This window comes from Rhineura floridana, chromosome 3, assembly GCF_030035675.1.
Source record: "Rhineura floridana isolate rRhiFlo1 chromosome 3, rRhiFlo1.hap2, whole genome shotgun sequence".
Classification (NCBI taxonomy): Eukaryota; Metazoa; Chordata; class Lepidosauria; order Squamata; family Rhineuridae; genus Rhineura; species Rhineura floridana.
In genome coordinates, this window is record NC_084482.1 from 212,367,472 (window position 1) to 212,388,695 (window position 21,224).

Sequence of the window (21,224 nt, forward strand, 5' to 3'; positions counted from 1 at the left end):
TCTGGCTTTTAGAACACTGACAGCTGGTTCTTACTGAGCATGCCCAACATTATCATTCAGTTCAATGTAAAATTTCTTAAATTAATTAAAAATCAGCCAGGCATTTTATTTTTAAAACTGCAGAAGATGAAGTTCAGAGAATGGGGCAAGGTCAGTAAGAGGATTACAGGTACTCTGTGAACATGGCTGATTTTTAATTAATTTCATGAAATTATGAGATCTCTGACAGAAAAAAGTCCAGGTCTGTTTTTTTCCTCATTTTATATTTTGAACTCTTGATTCTCTGACTGTTTTGTGTATTGCCATGAAAACCTAAAGGGTTGTTAAGCAAGCGTTTCTGAGTTCAGGACTATAAGTTATGTAAGGTTTTGTTTTGAAATGAACTTATGGGAAGCATCAGAATGACGTGGGGGGTATTTTCAATTTATCATTGCGGAATGCGAAAAATCCATGCTGGCTATAGTATACAGCCACTCTCATGGCTATATAATAATGTGGCAGGCAGATTAATACCTGCCTTTTTATAGTATAGAATTATGGGGAAAGCTTCACCTGTTGATATTCTTTCTGTTGGATATCTTATTATTTGAATGTTGAAATGGACATGGACTGCCTTCTAGTCGATCCCAACTTATGGCGACCCCATGAATAGGGTTTTCATGATAAGCGGTATTCAGAGGGGGTTTACCATTGCCTCCCTCTGAGGATAGTCCTCCCCACTGCACAAGCCAGCCCCTTCCTTGTCCACAACTGCCAGCTGGGGGGCAACTAGGCTCCGTGGGACTATGCAGCTTGCCCACGGCTGCACAGGTGGCAGGGCACATAACCCCCGAGCCACTCCCTGTGGGGTGATCTTTAGCTGGTCCTTGACACCCAGGAGACACAAGTGGGGATTTGAACTCACAGACTCTGGACTCCCAGCCAGGCTCTCCTCCCCACTATGCTATACCAGCTGTTATTTGAGTGTTCCCACTGGATTATTTTTGGTCCTCCACTCACATCTGCAAAAGAGGCTAGGAATGTGCATTTGACATGAAGCGTATGCACATTTTATGCAAATTTGTGTCTTTGAGGAGAGCAGCAGAGGGCCCAATCTGCATAGAGTACTGAGCCCAGAAAATCCTGTTGGTAGCCTTGCTTCCCTGTGTGGATCCTTTGATGCACAGAAAGAGTTGAACTCTGCTTAAGCTCCTTCCACACTCCAAGCATTTTAAGGTTTGTCTCCTGTGTGAGATTTGTGATGCAAAGTAAGGGTGTTACTCCGACTGAAGCTCTTTCCACACTCCAAGCATGTATAAGGTTTGTCCCCTGTGTGAGTTCTTTGATGTACCATAAGGGCGCTACTCCACTTGAAGCTCTTTCCACACTCAAAGCATTTATAAGGTTTGTCTCCTGTGTGAGTTTTGTGATGCGAAGTAAGGTCACCACTCTGACTGAAGCTCTTTCCACACTCCAAGCATGTATAAGGTTTGTCCCCTGTGTGAGTTCTTTGATGCACCGTAAGGGTGCCACTCTTACTGAAGTTCTTTCCACACTCGAAACATTTATAAGGTTTTTTTTATAAATAATAATTGCTTTTACTCGTAAAAAGATAAACTATCATTGGCAGATACAAGTTCATAAAATAGAGCAAGTAAATTCATTCAAATATCTGGGATACGTATTCCAAGCGTCAGGTAGCTGTCAGTTCCACAATAAACTTGCGGTCTTAAATGCACGAAGAACGATGAAAACTTTGTTGGCATTCTTTTTCTGCAAAGGTGGATAAGCTTTCTTACCAGCTACAAAAATTTTTAACACCAAAATAATACCTCAGCTGACCTTTGGTTCCCAAACGAATAAAAATCTGAAATTCAATGAATTTGAATCAATCCAAACTATTTTCTTGAGGTCAATCACGGCAATTCCTTCATGTATCCCAAACAACATATTGAGACTAATATTACTAATTGAAACTAAGATCTGGCTTTCAAGAATCAACGCCTGGTTAAAACTTACCTTTGACCTATAGGACTTGCTCCTGATATCCTAAGTGATAACCTCCAGTCGCCATGGGCGGATCTTGTAATTGAAAAATTATCAAAAATAGGTTTCTCCACCCAATATGTTCTTTCCCTGGGACATGATGCTGCCTTAGTAAATATTCGCCAGCGCTTGAAAGACTTAGACTTTCAACAACAGCTAGTCCTAGTAAAAAATCAAAGGCATAATGCCAAGTTCTTTATCCCAATGTCTTATTTAATGAATTTAGAAGTGCCAAAATATCGCAAAGCTTTTGCTTGGATTAGAATGAATACTCTCCCTTCAGCTGTTATGGACGGCAGATTCTCTAAAATCCCATATAAAGATAGGTTATGTCCCTGTGGGGAAAATGCCGTGGAAAATAACACACATGTCCTTTTTCATTGTACTATATATAGGAATCTAAGGCACCAATTAATTATTCCTTTGCTGTCCGGTCTCCAGCACAAAAATGAACAATTTTGGTTAGAATATCTACTAAATGACACATCACCAAAGATAACCGTACAACTAGCAAAGTTCAGCTTTATTGCACAAAAATTAAGAAATAATTTTATAAAAATTTCCTAGAGCAAGCTTAGTGCGATTTTAACTTTGAAGACATAATGAATGATAAATTGTAATTTCCAGTAAATTTTTTTTAAAAAATTGTTTTATACTTACATAACATTTTATCTATTTTACCTTTATTTTATAACATATGTATATGTATAATCGACTAAACTTTGTATCCAATATCATTGGACTATGTTGTTGTCAAAATATGTTGTTTATAATGTTTCCTTGCTGACCATATGGTCGTAATAAAAACTATCTATCTATCTTTATAAGGTTTGTCTCCTGTGTGAGTTCTTTGATGCAAAGTAAGGTTGCCACTCTTACTGAAGCTCTTTCCACACTCGAAACATTTATAAGGTTTGTCTCCTGTGTGAGTTCTTTGATGCAAAGTAAGGTGGCCACTCTGACTGAATCTCTTTCCACACTCCAAGCATGTATAAGGTTTGTCCCCTGTGTGAGTTCTTTGATGCAAAGTAAGGTGGCCACTCTGACTGAATCTCTTTCCACACTCCAAGCATGTATAAGGTTTGTCCCCTGTGTGAGTTCTTTGATGCAAAGTAAGGTGGCCACTCCGACTGAAGCTCTTTCCACACTCCAAGCATTTATAAGGTTTGTCCCCTGTGTGAGTTCTTTGATGCGAAGTAAGGTCGCCACTGTGACTGAAGCTCTTTCCACACTCCAAGCATGTATAAGGTTTGTCCCCTGTGTGAGTTCTTTGATGCAAAGTAAGGTGGCCACTGTGACTGAAGCTCTTTCCACACTCGAAACAGTTATAAGGTTTGTCTCCTGTGTGAGTTCTTTGATGCGAAGTAAGGTGGCCACTCTGACTGAAGCTCTTTCCACACTCCAAGCATGTATAAGGTTTGTCCCCTGTGTGAGTTCTTTGATGCAGGGTAAGGTTGCCACTCTGACTGAAGCTCTTTCCACACTCCAAGCATGTATAAAGTTTGTCCCCTGTGTGAGTTCTTTGATGCAAAGTAAGGTCGCCACTCTGACTGAAGCTCTTTCCACACAACAAGCATGTATAAGGTTTGTCCCCTGTGTGAGTTCTTTGATGCACCATAAGGGTGCCACTCTTACTGAAGCTCTTTCCACACTCGAAACATTTATAAGGTTTGTCTCCTGTGTGAGTTCTTTGATGCAAAGTAAGGTGGCCACTCTGACTGAATCTCTTTCCACACTCCAAGCATGTATAAGGTTTGTCCCCTGTGTGAGTTCTTTGATGCAAAGTAAGGTGGCCACTCTGACTGAATCTCTTTCCACACTCCAAGCATGTATAAGGTTTGTCCCCTGTGTGAGTTCTTTGATGCAAAGTAAGGTGGCCACTCCGACTGAAGCTCTTTCCACACTCCAAGCATTTATAAGGTTTGTCCCCTGTGTGAGTTCTTTGATGCGAAGTAAGGTCGCCACTGTGACTGAAGCTCTTTCCACACTCCAAGCATGTATAAGGTTTGTCCCCTGTGTGAGTTCTTTGATGCAAAGTAAGGTGGCCACTGTGACTGAAGCTCTTTCCACACTCGAAACAGTTATAAGGTTTGTCTCCTGTGTGAGTTCTTTGATGCGAAGTAAGGTGGCCACTCTGACTGAAGCTCTTTCCACACTCCAAGCATGTATAAGGTTTGTCCCCTGTGTGAGTTCTTTGATGCAGGGTAAGGTTGCCACTCTGACTGAAGCTCTTTCCACACTCCAAGCATGTATAAGGTTTGTCCCCTGTGTGAGTTCTTTGATGCAAAGTAAGGCGGCCACTCTGACTGAAGCTCTTTCCACACTCCAAGCATGTATAACGTTTGTCCCCTGTGTGAGTACTCTGATGTACCGTAAGGGCACTACTCCACTTAAAGCTCTTTCCACACTCCAAGCATTTATAAGGTTTGTCCCCTGTGTGAGTTCTTTGATGCGAAGTAAGGGTGCCACTCTGACTGAAGCTCTTTCCACACTCCAAGCATTTATGGGGTTTGTCCCCTGTGTGAGTTTGTCTCTCCTCTTGTCTCTTTGCTCCATCTTGCCTCCTCAGTTTATGCTCCTGCACCTGCTCCTCAGCTTTTTCCAGTGATACTTCAGATGGTTCTCCCTCAGCCTTGACCCCCCAGATGTATCCTGATGGTATGAAAAGGAAAGGTGATAAAATGCTGTCGAGAAATCCTGTGAATATATTATGATTTGTACTTTGAAAACATATTTCTGGGAGCTCTGTACAGAGTTATTTTAGCAGTAGGTACTTGGTCAGAGGTTGTGAAAAGAGACGCAGAGAGAGAGAATTGTAACACAAAACTGCTCTCTTGTTCCTCCATTTAAGGTGAACAGCCAAGTACTTATGCACAGCTGGAATCTACAAACCTAGGATGGATCCTGTCTGACAGGAACATGGTCCTTTCCACTGCCCAGAGGGCACCTCGCATCCCCTCCCTCCCTCCCAAAATGTTACCTGAAACATGAGATAGTGCTGGAAGATGAGACCCCCAGGACAGATGGCACTCGGAAGCTACTGGGGAAGAACAAAGGACAAGTACGAGTAGCGCTGTGACTAATCACGCAGCTGGGTCAAAGCCAAAAGGAAGACCTGAGGCTGATGTGCACAGATGCAAAAGGACACTCCGGAGTTGTACGACGCACACAATAGGAACATGGAATGTGAGAAGCATGAACCAGGGAAAGTTAGAAATTGTCAAACAAGAAATGGAACCTATCAACAGTACAATACGGCGTGAGTGAATTCAAATGGATGGGAATGGGACATTTTCAGGCAACTACAAAATACTTTATGCAGGAAATGACAAATTAAGAAGAAACGGGGTTGCTCTAATAGTGAGAAGTGACGTAGGAAAAGCAATTAGGAGCTATAATGCAAAGTCTGAGTGAGTGATATCAATGAGATTAAATGGGAAACCTGTGTGTGTGAGAGAGGGGAGAGAGAGAGAGAGAGAGAGAGAGAGAGAGAGAGAGAGAGAGAGAGAGAGAGAGAGAGACTGTGTTTTGGAAGCCGCCTTCTGGTCCTCACTGTCTAGCTGCACATGAGTGACTCACATGAGGAGTCCAGAGAGGACACACATGACTGTTAAAATACACTCTTGGAGAGGTGGGATCTTTTTCGAAAGTCAGTCATGTAACACTTCAGTGGAGAATATATATCTATTGTGACAGTGGGGTTAAGTCAGCAACAATATACATAATATTTCTTTGGGTTGAGGGCATTAGCTAAATAATTATAACCACAACCAAGTTAATCAGCAGTGTGCAAGACTGAGCACGCACAGAAGGCACAGGTGAGATGGAGGGGGGTTGAGTACAGCTCAACCTGTTGTTCCTCTCTGGACTCACACACACACACATACACACACACATTTAGCACAGGGAGAGAGAGAGAGAGAGAAAGCCCTTGGTTAGGACAGCAGCAACAAAAGAGGAGCAGGGCTGGGATGGGGCGAGGTGGGAAACGTGGGTCAGTCTCATCATCGCAATGTTTCCCACGCAAGAGATTCAGAATGCTCCGAGAAATCTTGTTTGAAAAATGTGACATTGCAGGATTTCACAATTAACATGGAAGACATATATAGCCAATTTTTATTGCATTATATTGCGATGATCATGATTTTTTTGGTAATATATAATGGACAAATGGAAATCCTGTGCTTGACACAGTATCTTAATTATGAAAAGATTACGTAAAGTAGGGGGAGGATTTTAACAAAAATGTTGCCAATTGCAGTCATGGCTGCAGAATCCATGCCGATTACAGCAATGGCCCATCGCATGAGATCGGTGCCTCTCCGAAGGGATAGCGAATTAGTGAATTCAGTCGGGATCCAATGCCAGGTTTGATTTTGTCGGATATTCTCCCCCATCCCGAGTGTGCACAGGTTTGCGGAGGAGGCTTGCTAATGGCGTTCTTGCAGCTATTTGCATGTCAGGCTGTTTAAAGCTTTAAATGCCAAAGTAAGCATCTTGAAATGGGCTCAGAAAACAACTGGCTGAGGCAAGCACAGTGGTGCGCACCTTGATTCTCCCAACTGCCACTGCTGTTCCTCCTGCTTCAAAGACAAAACCCGACATTTGGGCAGAGAAAGGAAGAGGGAGGAGGCAGTGGGTGCTCCCAGGCTCCTGGGAGCATCTTTTCCCACTGGGGGTTTACAATACAAGTCACAGCGTGTCAATTATCTGCTGAGGATGCAGGAAATGATGCTCTGCTGGGGTTTGGGAGCTCCTGCCCTCTCCTTCTCCGGATGCAAGGTAAGATTTTTCATCCTGGGGCATCGGAAGGTGGCACGGAGGGGCACTTTTCACATTCAATCATCCAAAAGGCCAAAGAACAGAGGAAGCTACATTATACCACATCAGGGAATTTGTCCGTCTAGCCCAGCTTTGTCTACTAAAACTAGCAATGGATCTCCAGGATCTCAGGCAGGGCAAGACCTTTCCCAGCACCTCCTACCTGATCATTTCACCCCTCTCGGAGCTGCCAGGGATTGAACCTAGGACCTTCTACATGCGAAGCAGGTGTTCTCCCTCTAAGCTGCAGTCCCTCCCCAAATATCCAGGGCCCAGGCACCCATTTCCATAATAGCATCCCTGCAGTGGAAGGTTAAATAGCACAGCTGCTAAATTCATACCTTCAACATTTATCAGTCAAGGGGGGAGAATATATTTACCCAGAGAGGCCACCGTCTCATAATTCTCCTCCATGACTTCCCTGTGCAGAGCTCTTTGGCCAGGATCCAGCAGGGCCCATTCCTCCTCCGTGAAATACACGGCCACCTCCTCAAAGGTCACCAGATTCTGGAAGGGCAACAGATGCTGGAAAAAGAAGAAGAGGCAGTTTATTCAACATGCACCATTCGCCCAGCCTAAAGCTTAAACAGCTTTCAAAGAGGATTGGACAAATCATAGAATGTTGGTCAGTGAAGCATTCTGTGAGACTCACAGACAGGGTGTTTAGTGGAGAGAGTGAAACCTGAAGCAGAAGGGTTAAGCTGGAAGAACTGAGCGCCAGGTCTGCCAAGGTCAGCAGCTGGCTGGCAAGCTGATAAGGAGGGACTCTTGCAAAAGCTCAGTGTGGGGGAATAGTCGTCTGTGGAGAGAACTGTGTCTAATGTCTTATGCTAAGTAAAGACTTACAAGAAACTTGCCTGGCCTGGCTTATTCCTGTTCTATGCGACACTTGGATTTCTTCCTTGTATGATCACTATACGCACACGCCGACAGGGGTTATGGGCCCAGCTTATCATACAAGGTAACGGGTTCGAGAGTCGTTGACGTGACGTTGTTGCAGAGAGAAATGAAAGTGCAAGAAAGAGGCAAGTAAGAGTGGACAACATGGCTGTAAACCTGTCATCCGGGATGCCGATGGAGAGACTGAATGCTGTAAACTACTCCAGCTGGAAATGGAGAATGAGAGCAGTTCTGATTAAAGAAGATTTGAATGATGTCGTAGAAAACCCCCCTCCGGCAGCTCCTTCAGCAGCGTGGACGAAGAAAGATGAGAAAGTGAAGGCTTTTATTACTCTGGGGCTGTCTGATTCTCAACTGTTGCTGGTGAGTAATGAGCCGACAGCTAATCAGATGTGGGAGAAGCTAAGAGCCGCTCATGTGCAGCAAACTGCAGGGAGCAGGCTGTGTTTAGCACGGAAACTTTATCAGATGCGTTTTACAGATGAAGTGACTATGACAGAGCATCTGGCTGAATTTCGTAGATTAAATGCTGAGCTGCAAGATAGAGGAGTGCATCATAGTGACATTCAGATGGTCTATATACTGTTATCTTCATTTGATCTAAAATGGGACGTCATGGTCTCTAGCCTGGAAAGTTTACCAGACGGAAATCTAACTTTGGACTTTGTAGAACAGAAACTTCAACAAGAGTGGAATAGAAGACAAGAGAATAAGAAAACAGAGTTAAAAGAGACTGTGGCTGTACAACAACAACAATATCAAAGAAGCAGGCAAGAGAATAAAATATGTTATTTTTGTGGGTCCCGTGGACATATACAGAGACATTGTTTAAATAAGAAGAGAAATAACAGGGACTTTGGAAGTCAGAGAACAAGCATGAACTTTGTTACTAAAGAGGACAATAAACTAATTAACTCTAAGTGGCTTCTCGACAGCGGAGCGTCTAATTGCCTAATCACAGACTCTAGGTTATTTTACACTTCAAAGCCAGTGCAGGAGAAGATTTATCTGGCTGACGGATCGACTCAGGACGCTATTGCAAGCGGCACGCTCAGGTTATGTAATTTGGGAACTATATTAACAGATGTGTTATTGGTTTCTGGTTTAAAATATAACATTCTATCAATTAGAAAATTGGCTCAAATAGGTTGTAAAATTACATTTGAAGGGGATAGATGTTTTGTGAGAAAGGATGGTGAAATATGTATGCAAGGGAAATTACAGAACCAAATGTTTATGGTTGAGTGCACTCTTGATAAACCCACGTGTGCCTGGATAGGAGTTAATAAAAATAAACATGAAAATTGTTTACATGAATGGCACAGAAAATTGGCACACGCACATTTTGAAAAGGTAAAAAACACCCCAAAGCATAGTCAAGATTTGAAATTAACACATTGTGAGCATGTGGATGAATGGGAGGTATGCTATAAAACAAAATGACTGTGACTCCTGTCAATAAGAGCTGTGAAAGCACGACCACTAAACCCTATCAGCTCATACATGTGGATTTGGCTGGACCTTTCCAGTGCTCAAAAGGTGGAGCAAGGTTTTATTTAGTGATTGTGGATGATTTCTCCAGATTTACACATGTATTCTTATTGAAAAAGAAAAGTGAAGCAGAAGAGAAATTAAAGGCATTTATACAGAGGACAGAGACACAATATGGGGTTGTTATCAAAAATATCAAATCAGATCAAGGTGGGGAATTTACCAGTAATTCATTTAAAACATATTTGGAAAAGAAGGAAATAATACAGAGTCTCACTGCTCCCTTCAGCCCATCCTCCAACGGAACTGCAGAGAGGAGGAACCGGTCATTGCAGGATTCAATGAGAGCCATGCTAGCAGATGCAGATATGAATAACACTTATTGGGGTGAATGTATTCTGTACACTGTTTACATTCAGAACCATCTTATGCACAGAGTAATAGGCATGTCTCCCTATGAGAAGTTGACTGGAAGAAAGCCCAGGGTGAAACACATAGAACGTTTTGGGGCAAAATGCTGGGTACATATTGCAAAACAGAAAAGGCATGGTAAATTAGGCTCAAGAGCTCAGGCAGGACGCGTTTTGGGATTTCAGAATTCATATTATAGAGTTTGGTTGCCTGAGAAACAACAATTAGTATTAAGTAGAAGCATAAAGGTGATAGATAAACCTTGGAGAGACAGTCAAACAGTGATACTTGAGGGTGCAAGCAAGCAGGAAGCAGCAGATGTTCCTTTTGGGCAGCAAATTCCATTAAGAACTGCATTGACTGATCTAATACACGGTGGCAAACGTACTGTAAAAAGGCTGAGAAGTGAAGACATGGCAATGCAAGATACAGAAGTGCCAAGTACAAGTGCAGACACAGGTGCAGGTCCAAGTAAAATAGAGAGTGAGGAAGAAATGGAAATAGATAATGTTAGGAGATCAGAAAGAAAAACAAAAGGACAACCACCTCAAAGATTCACATTTAATGTTACACATAAGAATGATGAGACAAATGAATATCCTGTAGAATGGGAAAAAGAAGGGCCAATAGATAAAGAAACAATGGATCTCATGTGGAAGTTTTGTGTAGAGGAATGAAATATAAATGTGTTATCAAATAAAAGTGAACAAAAATGACTCTGTGAAACTTGTGTGAATAAAGGAATAAAGAAACAAAAACTGAATTGAAAATGTAAATAGAAACTGTAAGGAAACAAACTGATATGTATTGTAATGAAAAGTTAAGAGTGTATAAATAATTGTAACATGAAGGTTTGTAATCTGTGAGTCTCAGGTGGGGGCTGTTGGTCAGTGAAGCATTCTGTGAGACTCACAGACAGGGTGTTTAGTGGAGAGAGTGAAACCTGAAGCAGAAGGGTTAAGCTGGAAGAACTGAGCGCCAGGTCTGCCAAGGTCAGCAGCTGGCTGGCAAGCTGATAAGGAGGGACTCTTGCAAAAGCTCAGTGTGGGGGAATAGTCGTCTGTGGAGAGAACTGTGTCTAATGTCTTATGCTAAGTAAAGACTCTTACAAGAAACTTGCCTGGCCTGGCTTATTCCTGTTCTATGCGACACTTGGATTTCTTCCTTGTATGATCACTATACGCACACGCCGACATAGAATCCTAGAACAGTAGAGTTGGAAGGGGCCTACAAAGCCATCGAGTCCAACCCCCTGCTCAATGCAGGAATCAAATCACAGCATTTCTGACAGATGGCTGTCCAGCTGCCTCTTGAATGCCTCCAGTGTCGGAGAGCCCACTACCTCTCTAGGTCATTGGTTCCATGGTCGTATGGCTCTAACAGTTAGGAAGTTTTTCTGATGTCCAGTCGAAATCTGGCTTCCTGCAACTTGAGCCCATTATTCTGTGTCCTGCACTCTGGACGATGGAGAAGAGATCCCGGCCCTCCTCTATGTGACAACCTTTAAAGTACTTGAAGAGTGCTATCATATCTCCCCTCAGTCTTCTCTTCTCCAGGCTAAACATGCCCAGTTCTTTCAGTCTCTCCTCATAGGGCTTTGTTTCCAGTCCCCTGATCATCTTTGTTGCCCTCCTCTGAATCCAGTCCAGGAAGGATGACATCAGTGGCTACTAGGCACAATGACAATGCATTGCCTCCACTGCCAGAGGCAGTATGCTGGGAATTGTAACATAGCAGGACACTTGGCAGCTTCACTTTGGTCCATATTGGACTAATAGCCTGACCAGTGGGGCACGCTGGGATGACTCCCTTCTTGACCCCCTCTCGTTGCATGACAGGAGTTCAATCCCAGAAACGGCTTGACTTTGGTTTCACACCATGGAACCAGCTCCACCCTCTTTCTCTTTGCATTTCCTTAGTACAGTTACTCTTTTTTTAGCTTTTGTGGGGTGTGTGTGTGAGCATTTCTGGGTTTTAGACTGCTCAGACACAATTGCAGGGCAGAGCTTGACTGATGACCATAAAAGATCCCACCTCTCCAAGAGTGTATTGTAACAGCCACGTGTGTTCAAGCGAGTTCTGCCAGATATGTGTCACCGAATCACAAGTGGGGAGAGTGCGCTTGTATTCAGGTTCTGCCAGCGGCTTCCCACAGGCCTCTGGTCGGCCACTGCAAGAACCAGGTGCTGGAACAGACGGGCTATTGGCCTGATCCGGCAAGCTCTCCTTATGCAGCCTCAGAACTAGTGTTCTCCCAGAGCCCTCCCCATCACGCTCAGGGAGACGCAGCCGCGCTGTCCCCTATGTCTTCCCCCAATGATCCTTCCCTTACCTGATGGGGCTGCCCAGCTGCTCTTTCCACTCTATCCCAGAGAAGAGACAATCCGGACGGTGCCTCTGAGGCCATGGTGCAGCCCCTGAGGGAAGAGGAGTAAACCAGGCCAGCTCTGGGACTCCCACAGCTTTCGCCACAAGGCACGTTTCGTAGGGAGCAGCTCTCAAGGGCCTGCAGGGGAGAGACGGGGATGGGAGGAATTTCATCCTTTATACCAATATGGATTTCAGATGTTTGAATATTATAAGCAGCCTCAATCTAAATAAATAAATGGCACGTCCTTTTCCTGGGTTGTTTTCCCTCACAATGCTTGATCTGCAAAAGGCCTTAAAGGCCCCAAATGTCTTTCAGACCAACCCCCCGTTTCTTCCAGACTCTTCTCCATGCTTGGGCACCTCTTGTGTCTTTAGCCACCCCCAGGAGTTTCACCCATCTCCGACCCCTCCCCTCTCATCTCTGCTTCTGCTTCCGCAAAGCCTTTAATTCCTGCTCACCACAGAGTTTCTTCTCCAAGTTGTGAACCATTTCAGGCTTCATTATAGGGCCCTTTTCACCATGCATATAATTAAAAACTTAATCTGCACAGAGATTAATTTCATGTCATGTCCCTGACAGTTGGCAAACAAAATAGGTTTTGCACACATTGCAAAGAAATGGGGAGGGTGAATTTGGTCTAATGACTCCATCTTGGAGCTCCCTGGGGATGCAAAACTCCTCCACTCTTTCCATCAGAAATACGGGCAGAGGAACGCTGACCTGAACTCAGTCTGGTCCAGCTCACTGGGCAATGAAAAGCGTATGAGGAACTACTTGCAATACATCCATGTCAAAATCAGCAGGACACATTGTTGGTACCATCCACTCGTATAATCCAAGTTAACCTTCAGATGTTTTTGAACCACAACTCCCATCAGCCCCAGCAAGTATGATCAAAGGACAAGGATGATGGGAGTTGTAGTTCAACAACATCTGGAAGACCAAAAGTTCCTCATCACACAGGGTCGAGCGACTGAGGCAATAAGTTAATTTACTTATTATTATTTTTCTCCATACATTTTATTCTTATTATGTTTATATTTCTACACAGGCCTGCCTCTAATGAGCTCTCAGTGGGAAACATATTTTGTCCCCCTCTACTTTGGTCTTCAGAACAACCCTGTCTCTGGGCCCAGGACACTACCTGAATTTAGACCGCTTAGTTTTTTGGGAGCAGGATCTCAGCATGGTCTCCAACATCCTGTGAGCCAATCAGGATGAAAGGAGAGTGTGTTAGCCACTGAGAAGAGTCTTCTAACATACTTCCTTGTTCTTTCCTGCTAATTAGGGTGAATCAGAGTGAAAGGAGGTGAGTCAGCCACTGAGAAGACGCAGCAGGCAACACTCTGCCCTTTCATGCTTATTGGCTCCTAGCTGTGGGAGAAGGCATTAACAAAGATCTAATTCTCAACCCAGCAGGGAAAAAAAAGAGGATGGAAGGGGGCATGGCTATCATGAAGGGACCCTGCACTTCTCAATTTGCCACTAAACTACTGTAGAGATGTGAAGGCCTATAACAAAAGTGGACAATGTTGGGGGGAAAGCAGTTTGTTTCTTGTCCCCCCCCCCCAGCACTCTGACACCGCAGGGGGGAGGGTGGCCGCGCCAGGAGAGAAAGACCCTCAGCAACCCCTCAGATGGACCAATCCTGCAAGAGCAGCTGGGATCCACCGCAAGCGGGCTTTGATCTCCCCCCCCACAAACTCCCCTTCCCCTCGAGTCCAGCTGAGGAGGAGGAGGAGGAGGCATTTATTCACCCATTCCCTACATCCTCTGCCTTGAAAGCTTTGAGAAGCGCATTCAGAGCCTGGTCAGTTTCAGATTCCTCTCTCCATTTTCCTTGCCTGGCAGGAGGGAAACTGACCAGACCCTCTTCCAGTGGAGGAAATCCAACAGGGGCGCTCCCTCCAGCTCTGGGGCAGAAGAGCAGCACAGCAAACCCCTCCCCTCCAATGTGCCCCCCAACAAGGCTGTTTCTTTCCCCTGCATCAAGAGGGGCCCCCCTTTCCCCCCTGCCTGGGCTGCATCTCATCCCTGGGGAGTCTGGGGTGACCTGTAAGGGCGGGCAGCTTCAGCGCAGTTTTGTCCACGCTTTGCAGATGGACTGCGTGGTCCACCCTCTCCCCACACCCCCTTTGTATGGATCCCCGAAAGAAAACCCTCCTCCTCTTCCCCCCAGCCCCCAAACACGTCGCACCTCTTTGCTCTCTCTTCCTCCTCTTCCCGGATGATGAGACCCCTCCTCCCCTTTCCCCATATATTATTATTCCGTCCTCCCACTTCCTTCCTCTCTAGGAACCAGAACTCGGTTCCTTTACCCACTGGAGGACCGAGTCTCCCTTCTTCGCCACTCTCCTCTTCCTCTACCCGCCCCCCTGCTGTTGCGTTGGGGCTGCAGTTGCTCCAAGGGATGGGGGGCACTTTCCACGGGAGGCACAGCCTGAAGGGCCTTTGCTCACAGCTTCAAGAGCTTGGAAAAGTTACTTTGTTTGAACTACAGCTCCCATCAGCCCAATCCAATCGCCATGCTGGCTGGGGCTGATGGGAGTTGTAGTTCAAAAAAAGTAGCTTTTCAAAGCTCCTTCGTTTCTCAGCGCTCTGACGTCACCCTGTTTCGACACAAATGGGAATGTAAGATGTAATGTGATGTAAGACAACAGCGCTGTCATTTTTGTTGGATTTTGTTGAATTCAGCAAAGTTTTAAGTTCTTTTGGCTTCAGTGAAAAATCTCATCCTGGGTGTAAACGTTTGCTTCAACATCTTTTTAATTTTTTATTATTATTAAAGAACAAAATTAAGAAAAACTTGGCATTGCATCTGGTATGATACAAAGTGTAATTGGAGCATGAATGATGACATGGAGTCATGCTCCCCATATGACCATTTCCCCACCAGCACCACCTGGGAGACCACAGGACTGGACAATATTATGATCCAAGTATGCAGAAAGGAACAAACATTTAATTCAACCATATCTATGTTTTGCTGCTGCTGACAGTTGTCCATGCAAGTCATGTTCCAAAGGAGATATGATAAATCCTCATTTTTCCATCCCTTGAGTAAGGAGATTTTCCAAACATTTCTCAGCCAAGTCAAGATGTTCAAGTCGTTTAGTTCTTTGCACCATGTTGAACCATGTTGTAAACTGCCCAGAGAGCTTCGGCTATGGGGCGGTATACAAACCCAATAAAAGATAAACCACGGTCTGGCACCAAAAGCAGGAATGATACAAAGTCTTTAAATTTAACGTCCTCATTCTGACCTTCGTATGCTGAGAGCAAAAATAGTTCAGTGGCACAAGCAAATACTAATAACCCATGAAATCTGGAGGAGTTGTCTGTGTACCTCCCCCCCCCCCGGCAAAAAAACCCCTGAATTCGGGGACAGGTCCACCAGAGAGGAAAATATTGGATCCCACCATTGAGCACCTGACTGCAAGCCATTTCTTAAAAGTCATTTTGTATTTTCTATGCTTATTTGTAGTGTTCTGAGTTTATCTATTCTTACATTTTTTTAAAATGATATTTGCATCACGTTTTTAAGAGGATGGCTTGCTGCTCCAGTCATGCTAACAGTTATTTCCAATTTATTTATTTATTTACTAAATTCATATCCCACCTTCCTCCCAGTAGGAGCCCAGGGTGGCAAACAAAAACACTAAAAACACTCTAAAACTTCATAAAAACAGACTTTAAAATATATTAAAACAAAACACCTTTAAAAACATATTAAAACAAAACACCTTTAAAATATCTTTTTAAAAAAAAGCTTTGAAATGAGCTTCTATGCATATATTGTTGTTGTTGTTGTTGTTGTTATTATTGTTATTTGTTGCATTTGTATACTGCCCCATAGCCAAAGCTCTCTGGGTGGTTTACAACAATTTATTTATTTATTATTTGATTTATATCCCGCCCTTCCTCCCAGCAGGAGCCCAGGGCAGCAAACATTTAAAAAATAAAATAAATAAAAACATTAAAAACAAATATACAAAAACACATTTTTTAAAAAGCAATTTAAAAACACATGCTGAAATTCCTGGGAGAAGAGGAAAGTCTTGACCTGGCACTGAAAAGATAACCGTGTTGGCACCAGACACACCTCGTCAGGGAGATCATTCCATAATTTGGGGGCCACCACTGAGAAGGCCCTCTCCCTTGTTGCCACACTCCCAGCTTCCCTTGGAGTACGCACCTGGAGGAGGGCCTTGGATGTTGAGCGTATTGTTCGGGTGGGGTCGTGTCGGGAGAGGCGTTCCATCAGGTATTGTGGTCCCAAGCCATGTAAGGCTTTATAGGTTAAAACCAGCACCTTGAATCGGGCTCTGAAACATACAGGCAGCCAATGCAAGCGGGCCAGAATTGGTTTTATGTGTTCGAAGTGGCTAGTCCCTGTTACCAATCTGGCCGCTGCATTTTGCACAAGCTGCAGTTTCCAAACCGTCTTCAAAGGCAGCCCCACGTAGAGCACATTGCAGTAATCTAACTTGGAGGTTACCAGAGCATGGACAACTGAAGCCAGGTTATCCCTGTCCAGATAGGGGCGTAGCTGAGCCACCAGTAGAAATTGGCATAAGACATTCCGTGCCACTGAGGCTACCTGAGCCTTAAGTGACAGAGATGGTTTCTAGGAGAACCCCCAAGCTACGAACCTGCTCCTTCAACGGGAGTGCAAACCCATCCAGGACAGACTGGGCATCCACCATCCGGTCAGAGGAACCACCCACTAACAGCATCTTCATCTTGTCTGGGTTGAGCCTCAGTTTATTAGCCCTCATCCAGTCCATTGTCACAGCCAGGCACTGGTTCATTGACAGCCTCACCTGAAGAAGATGAAAAGGAGAAATAGAGCTGTGTGTCATCAGCATACTAAGAACATAAGAAGAGCCTGCTGGATCAGGCCAGTGGCCTGTTCTCACAGTGGCCAACCAGGTGCCTGGGGGAAGCCCGCAAGCAGGACCCGAGTGCAAGAACACTCTCCCCTCCTGAGGCTTCTGGCAATTGGTTTTCAGAAGCATGCTGCCTCTGACTAGGGTGGCAGAGCACAGCCATCATGGCTAGTAGCCATTGATAGCCCTGTCCTCCATGAATTTGTCTAATCTTCTTTTAAAGCCATCCAAGCTGGTGGCCATTACTGCATCTTGCAGGAGCAAATTCCATAGTTTGACTATGCACTGAGTAAAGAAGTACTTCCTTTTGTCTGTCCTGAATCTTCCAACATTCAGCTTCTTTGAATGTCCACGAGTTCTAGTATTATGAGAGAGGGAGAAGAACATTTCTCTATCCGCTTGCTCAATGCCATGCATAATTTTATACACTTCTATCATGTCTCCTCTGACCCGCCTTTTTTCTAAACTAAAAAGCCCCAAATGCTGCAACCTTTCCTCGTAAGGGAGTCGCTCCATCCCCTTGATCATTCTGGTTGCCCTCCTCTGAACCTTTTCCAACTCTATAATATCCATTTTGAGTTGAGGCGACCAGAACTGTACACAGTATTCCAAATGCGGCCTTACCATAGATTTACACAACGGCATTATGATATCGACTGTTTTATTTTCAATACCTTTCCTAATTATCGCTAGCATGGAATTTGCCTTTTTCACAGCTGCCACACACTGGGTTGACATTTTCATTGTGCTGTCCACTACAACCCCGAGGTCTCTTTCCTGGTCAGTCACCGCCAGTTCAGACCCCATGAGCGTATATGTGAAATTCAGATTTTTTGCTCCAATATGCATAATTTTACACTTGTTTATATTGAATTGCATTTGCCATTTTTCTGTCCATTCACTCACTGATGGCAACGCACTCCAAAGCTCCGGATGACGGCACCCAACAGTTTCATATAGATGTTGAACAGCATGGGGGACAGAACTGACCCCTGCGGAACCCCATACTGGAGAGTCCAGGGTGCCAAGCAATGTTCCCCAAGCACCACCTTCTGGAGCCGACCTGCCAAGTAGGAGCGGAACCACCGCCATGCAGTCCCTCCCACTCCCAACTCAGCCAGTCTCCCCAGAAGGATACCATGGTCGATGGTATCGAAAGCCTGTGAGACGTCAAGGAGAATCAACAGAGTCACACTCCCCCTGTCTCTCTCCCGACAAAGGTCATCATACAGGGCAACCAAGGCTGTTTCCATGCCAAAACCAGGCCTGAAACCCGACTGAAATGGATCCAGATAATCGGTCTCATCCAAGAGTGTCTGGAGCTGGCCTGCCACCACTCATTCAAGGACCTTGCCCAGGAATGGAACATTTGCCACCAGCCAATAGTTATTAAATTTTTCTGGGTCCAGGGAGGGTCTCTTCAGGAGTGGTCTCACTACTGCCTCTTTCAAGCAGCCAGGGACTAGCCCCTCTCTCAGGCATTAATCACTTCCCTGGCCCAGCCGGCTGTTCCATCCCTGCTAGCTTTTATTAGCCAAGAAGGGCAAGGATATAAATTAGTATTCACAATGTTTACGCAAATATCTGTTATCTTTTATACACTTTTTTGCTGATACATAAGTTGGCACTTGGGAGCAAGTATGGTGTAGTGGTTAAGGTGCTGGACCAGGATTCGAATCCCCACACAGCCATGAGCTCCCTGGGGGACCTTGGGCCAGTCACTGCCTCTCAGCCTCAGAGGAAGGCAATGGTCAACCCTCTCTGAATGCCGCTTACCATGAAAACCCTCTTCATAGGGTCGCCATGAGTCGGGATCGATTTGAAGGCAGTCCATTTCCATTTCAAATGGGCACTGTCATTTCTCAGGAGGGAGGAGGGGGAGGGTTGTCAGGTTCGGCCTGAATGGAGCTGGACTCATGCCTGACTGAATGAACTGGACTGACGCGTCAGTTAAGCAGCAGAACATATTCTGCACATTTTGTTGTGAAACTGGATATTGTTGACTTTCGCCCCCAACTGTGCATATTCACTGTCAAAGGGTACCCCGTCCATCCTCCTCATCTAAACCCAAGGATCCCCTGCTGTTGTGTGTTCCCTCCCCACTACCCTTACTGCAACAATCCTATTTACAGGCTGAAGACCTTTGTGGCCAAGAAGGCCAACACTGCAGGGATAGTTTTTCCCAAGTCAGAAGAGACGGCGACTGAGAAGATGACGCTGAAGGCTGTTGGTTGCAGAAGGCGGGTCACTTCCCTTGGCCATCCGATGAAGAGGAAGGAGGACCAAAAGGGAAGCAGGCGGGAGTGTTCTGCTGGTGAGCGTGGGTGTATAGATGTGTGTGGATGGCTCTGACTGGTATGAAGCCCCCAGAAGGTGATCCACGAGGGAATCCGGCGGCCCTCCGGCTGCAAAATGTCCCCCACCCCCGCCTTCGGCTCTGGACCTTCTGGCCATTGCCCCATGCGTGGCAAACCACCTCAAGCCCACCTGCCTTCAAGGCCACTGTCTGAGGAAGAGCTGTGTGGCAGGAGGACACAGGAGCACTTCCAGTCAGGGGGGAAATGGATGGGTGGGTGGGAGCGAGTGGAAGGCGGTGCCACTTCTCATCAGGGTCTCTCCATCACGCTGACGCAGGAGGATAAAGAGACAAATCAACACAGTGGCAAACTGGGAATAAGGTGGAAGTGGGGCGATGGGATCCTGAGAGAACTGGAAAAGGTCCTCAAATGCAAAAGGTCTCTCTGAACACTCAAGTCAGGATCATTCAGACCATGGTATTCCCCAGCTCTGCGTATGGATGTGAACGTTGGACAGTGAAAAAGCAGATAAGAGAAAAATCAACTCCTTTGAAATGTGGTGCTGGAGGAGAGCTTTGCAGATACCATGGACTGTGAAAAAGACCAATAATCAGGTGTTAAACCAGAACTATCATTAGAAGCTAAAATGATGAAACTGAGGTGATCATACTTTGGACACATCAGGAGAAGACATGATTCACCAGAAAAGACAATAATGCTGGGAAAAAGAGAAGGGAGTAGAAAAAGAGGAAGGCCAAACAAGAGATGGATTGATTCCATAAAGGAAGCCACAGACCAGAACCTACAAGATCTGAGCAGGGTGGGTTACAACAGATGCAACTGGAGGTCGGTGATTCATAGGTTCGCCATAAGTCGTAGTTAACTTGAAGGCACATAACAACAAAGCGTGACTGATGCTCTCCGTGCACCTCTGAGCTGGTAGGCCTCTTCCCCAGCGTAAGAAGTGGGTCTTTCTGCATCATAAATTCTACTGTCCCCTGCGGGGATGTCTTCAATCCCTTTGCATTGCCCGGTATACTCGGGATCGCTTTGGACTGTAGAGAGCCAAATTCCTGGGTCATCCAGTGAGTTGCGTGGGAAGGGGTAGGACTCTCTCTCCTGCATCTGGTTTCCTTGATGGTGAGGCCAGGCCTACGACAGGGTGGTGTAGTCATTTGGAAAGTGTCAACTAGGACTAGGGAGACCCTGGTTCAAATCTCTACTCGCCCATGAAGCTCATTGGATGACCCCGGGTATATCACTGTCCCTTAGCCTAACCTACCCCACAGGGCTGTTGTGAGGAGAGAATACTTGTTTCCAGGGGTGACAGAAATATCTTGCTGGAGAAGTGGTGGGCAGGGCAGTCCTGGAGCGCGAGAGAAAGGGGAACCTGTGTCTCTTGAGGCTGAACTGTCTCCCTCTACCTCCAAGAGCTTCAGATGTGATTTCCTTCTGCTGTAGGCGGCCTGCTTGCTTTCGGGTGAAGCGTGTGCTGCGTGGCGCATCTGTTGTGCGAGCCACGTTGAGGACCGTAGTTGAAAAGCAGGGCCTAAATCTGCTCCAGAAAGGAAGTGCAGGAAGAGACGTCTCATGTTGGGAAAGAGCAATGGGAGGAAAAACTGGTGGGAGATGGAGGAGGAGGAGGGAGGAAAGCAGAAAAATAAGATGTCAGGAAGAAGAAAATGAGGAGGAAGAAGAAACACGTTTCTCAGCAGAAGCTGAGTGTGCGCTTGAGTGCCACAATAAAGAGACAATCCTGATGTTTCTTCTAGAAAATGACACTTTCAAACTTGTATTTATTATTTTCAACAGTGTCATTGATAGACCAGCATTCTAGAGAAAACAACAATATAATATAGACTTCATATATATATAAATGTAATGGTACAAACCATTTTACTTTAAATGTTAGTAATAGGCCTTACAAAAAAACCTTTTGGTATCAAAGTGGAGGACTCACAGGAGCAGTAAATTATTTTTTAAAAATAGGGCAATGGTGGAGGCAAAAGACCCTTTGTG

At 45.2% G+C, this 21,224-nt stretch overlaps 1 protein-coding gene across 1 annotated transcript in view; it reads right to left on the reverse strand.

The window, feature by feature from the left end:
- Positions 1-2,556: 2,556 nt before the first annotated feature.
- LOC133381489 (zinc finger protein 420-like) overlaps positions 2,557-21,224 on the reverse strand; it is a 35,819-nt gene continuing 17,151 nt past the window's right edge. The window contains exons 2-5 of the mRNA XM_061620646.1: positions 16,672-16,842; positions 11,981-12,154; positions 7,227-7,371; positions 2,557-4,677 (exon numbers count right to left, since the gene is read on the reverse strand). Of these exons, the coding sequence (XP_061476630.1) occupies positions 2,837-4,677; positions 7,227-7,371; positions 11,981-12,154; positions 16,672-16,842 (2,331 nt within the window). The 3' untranslated portion in view covers positions 2,557-2,836. The remainder of the gene's footprint in view (positions 4,678-7,226; positions 7,372-11,980; positions 12,155-16,671; positions 16,843-21,224) is intronic.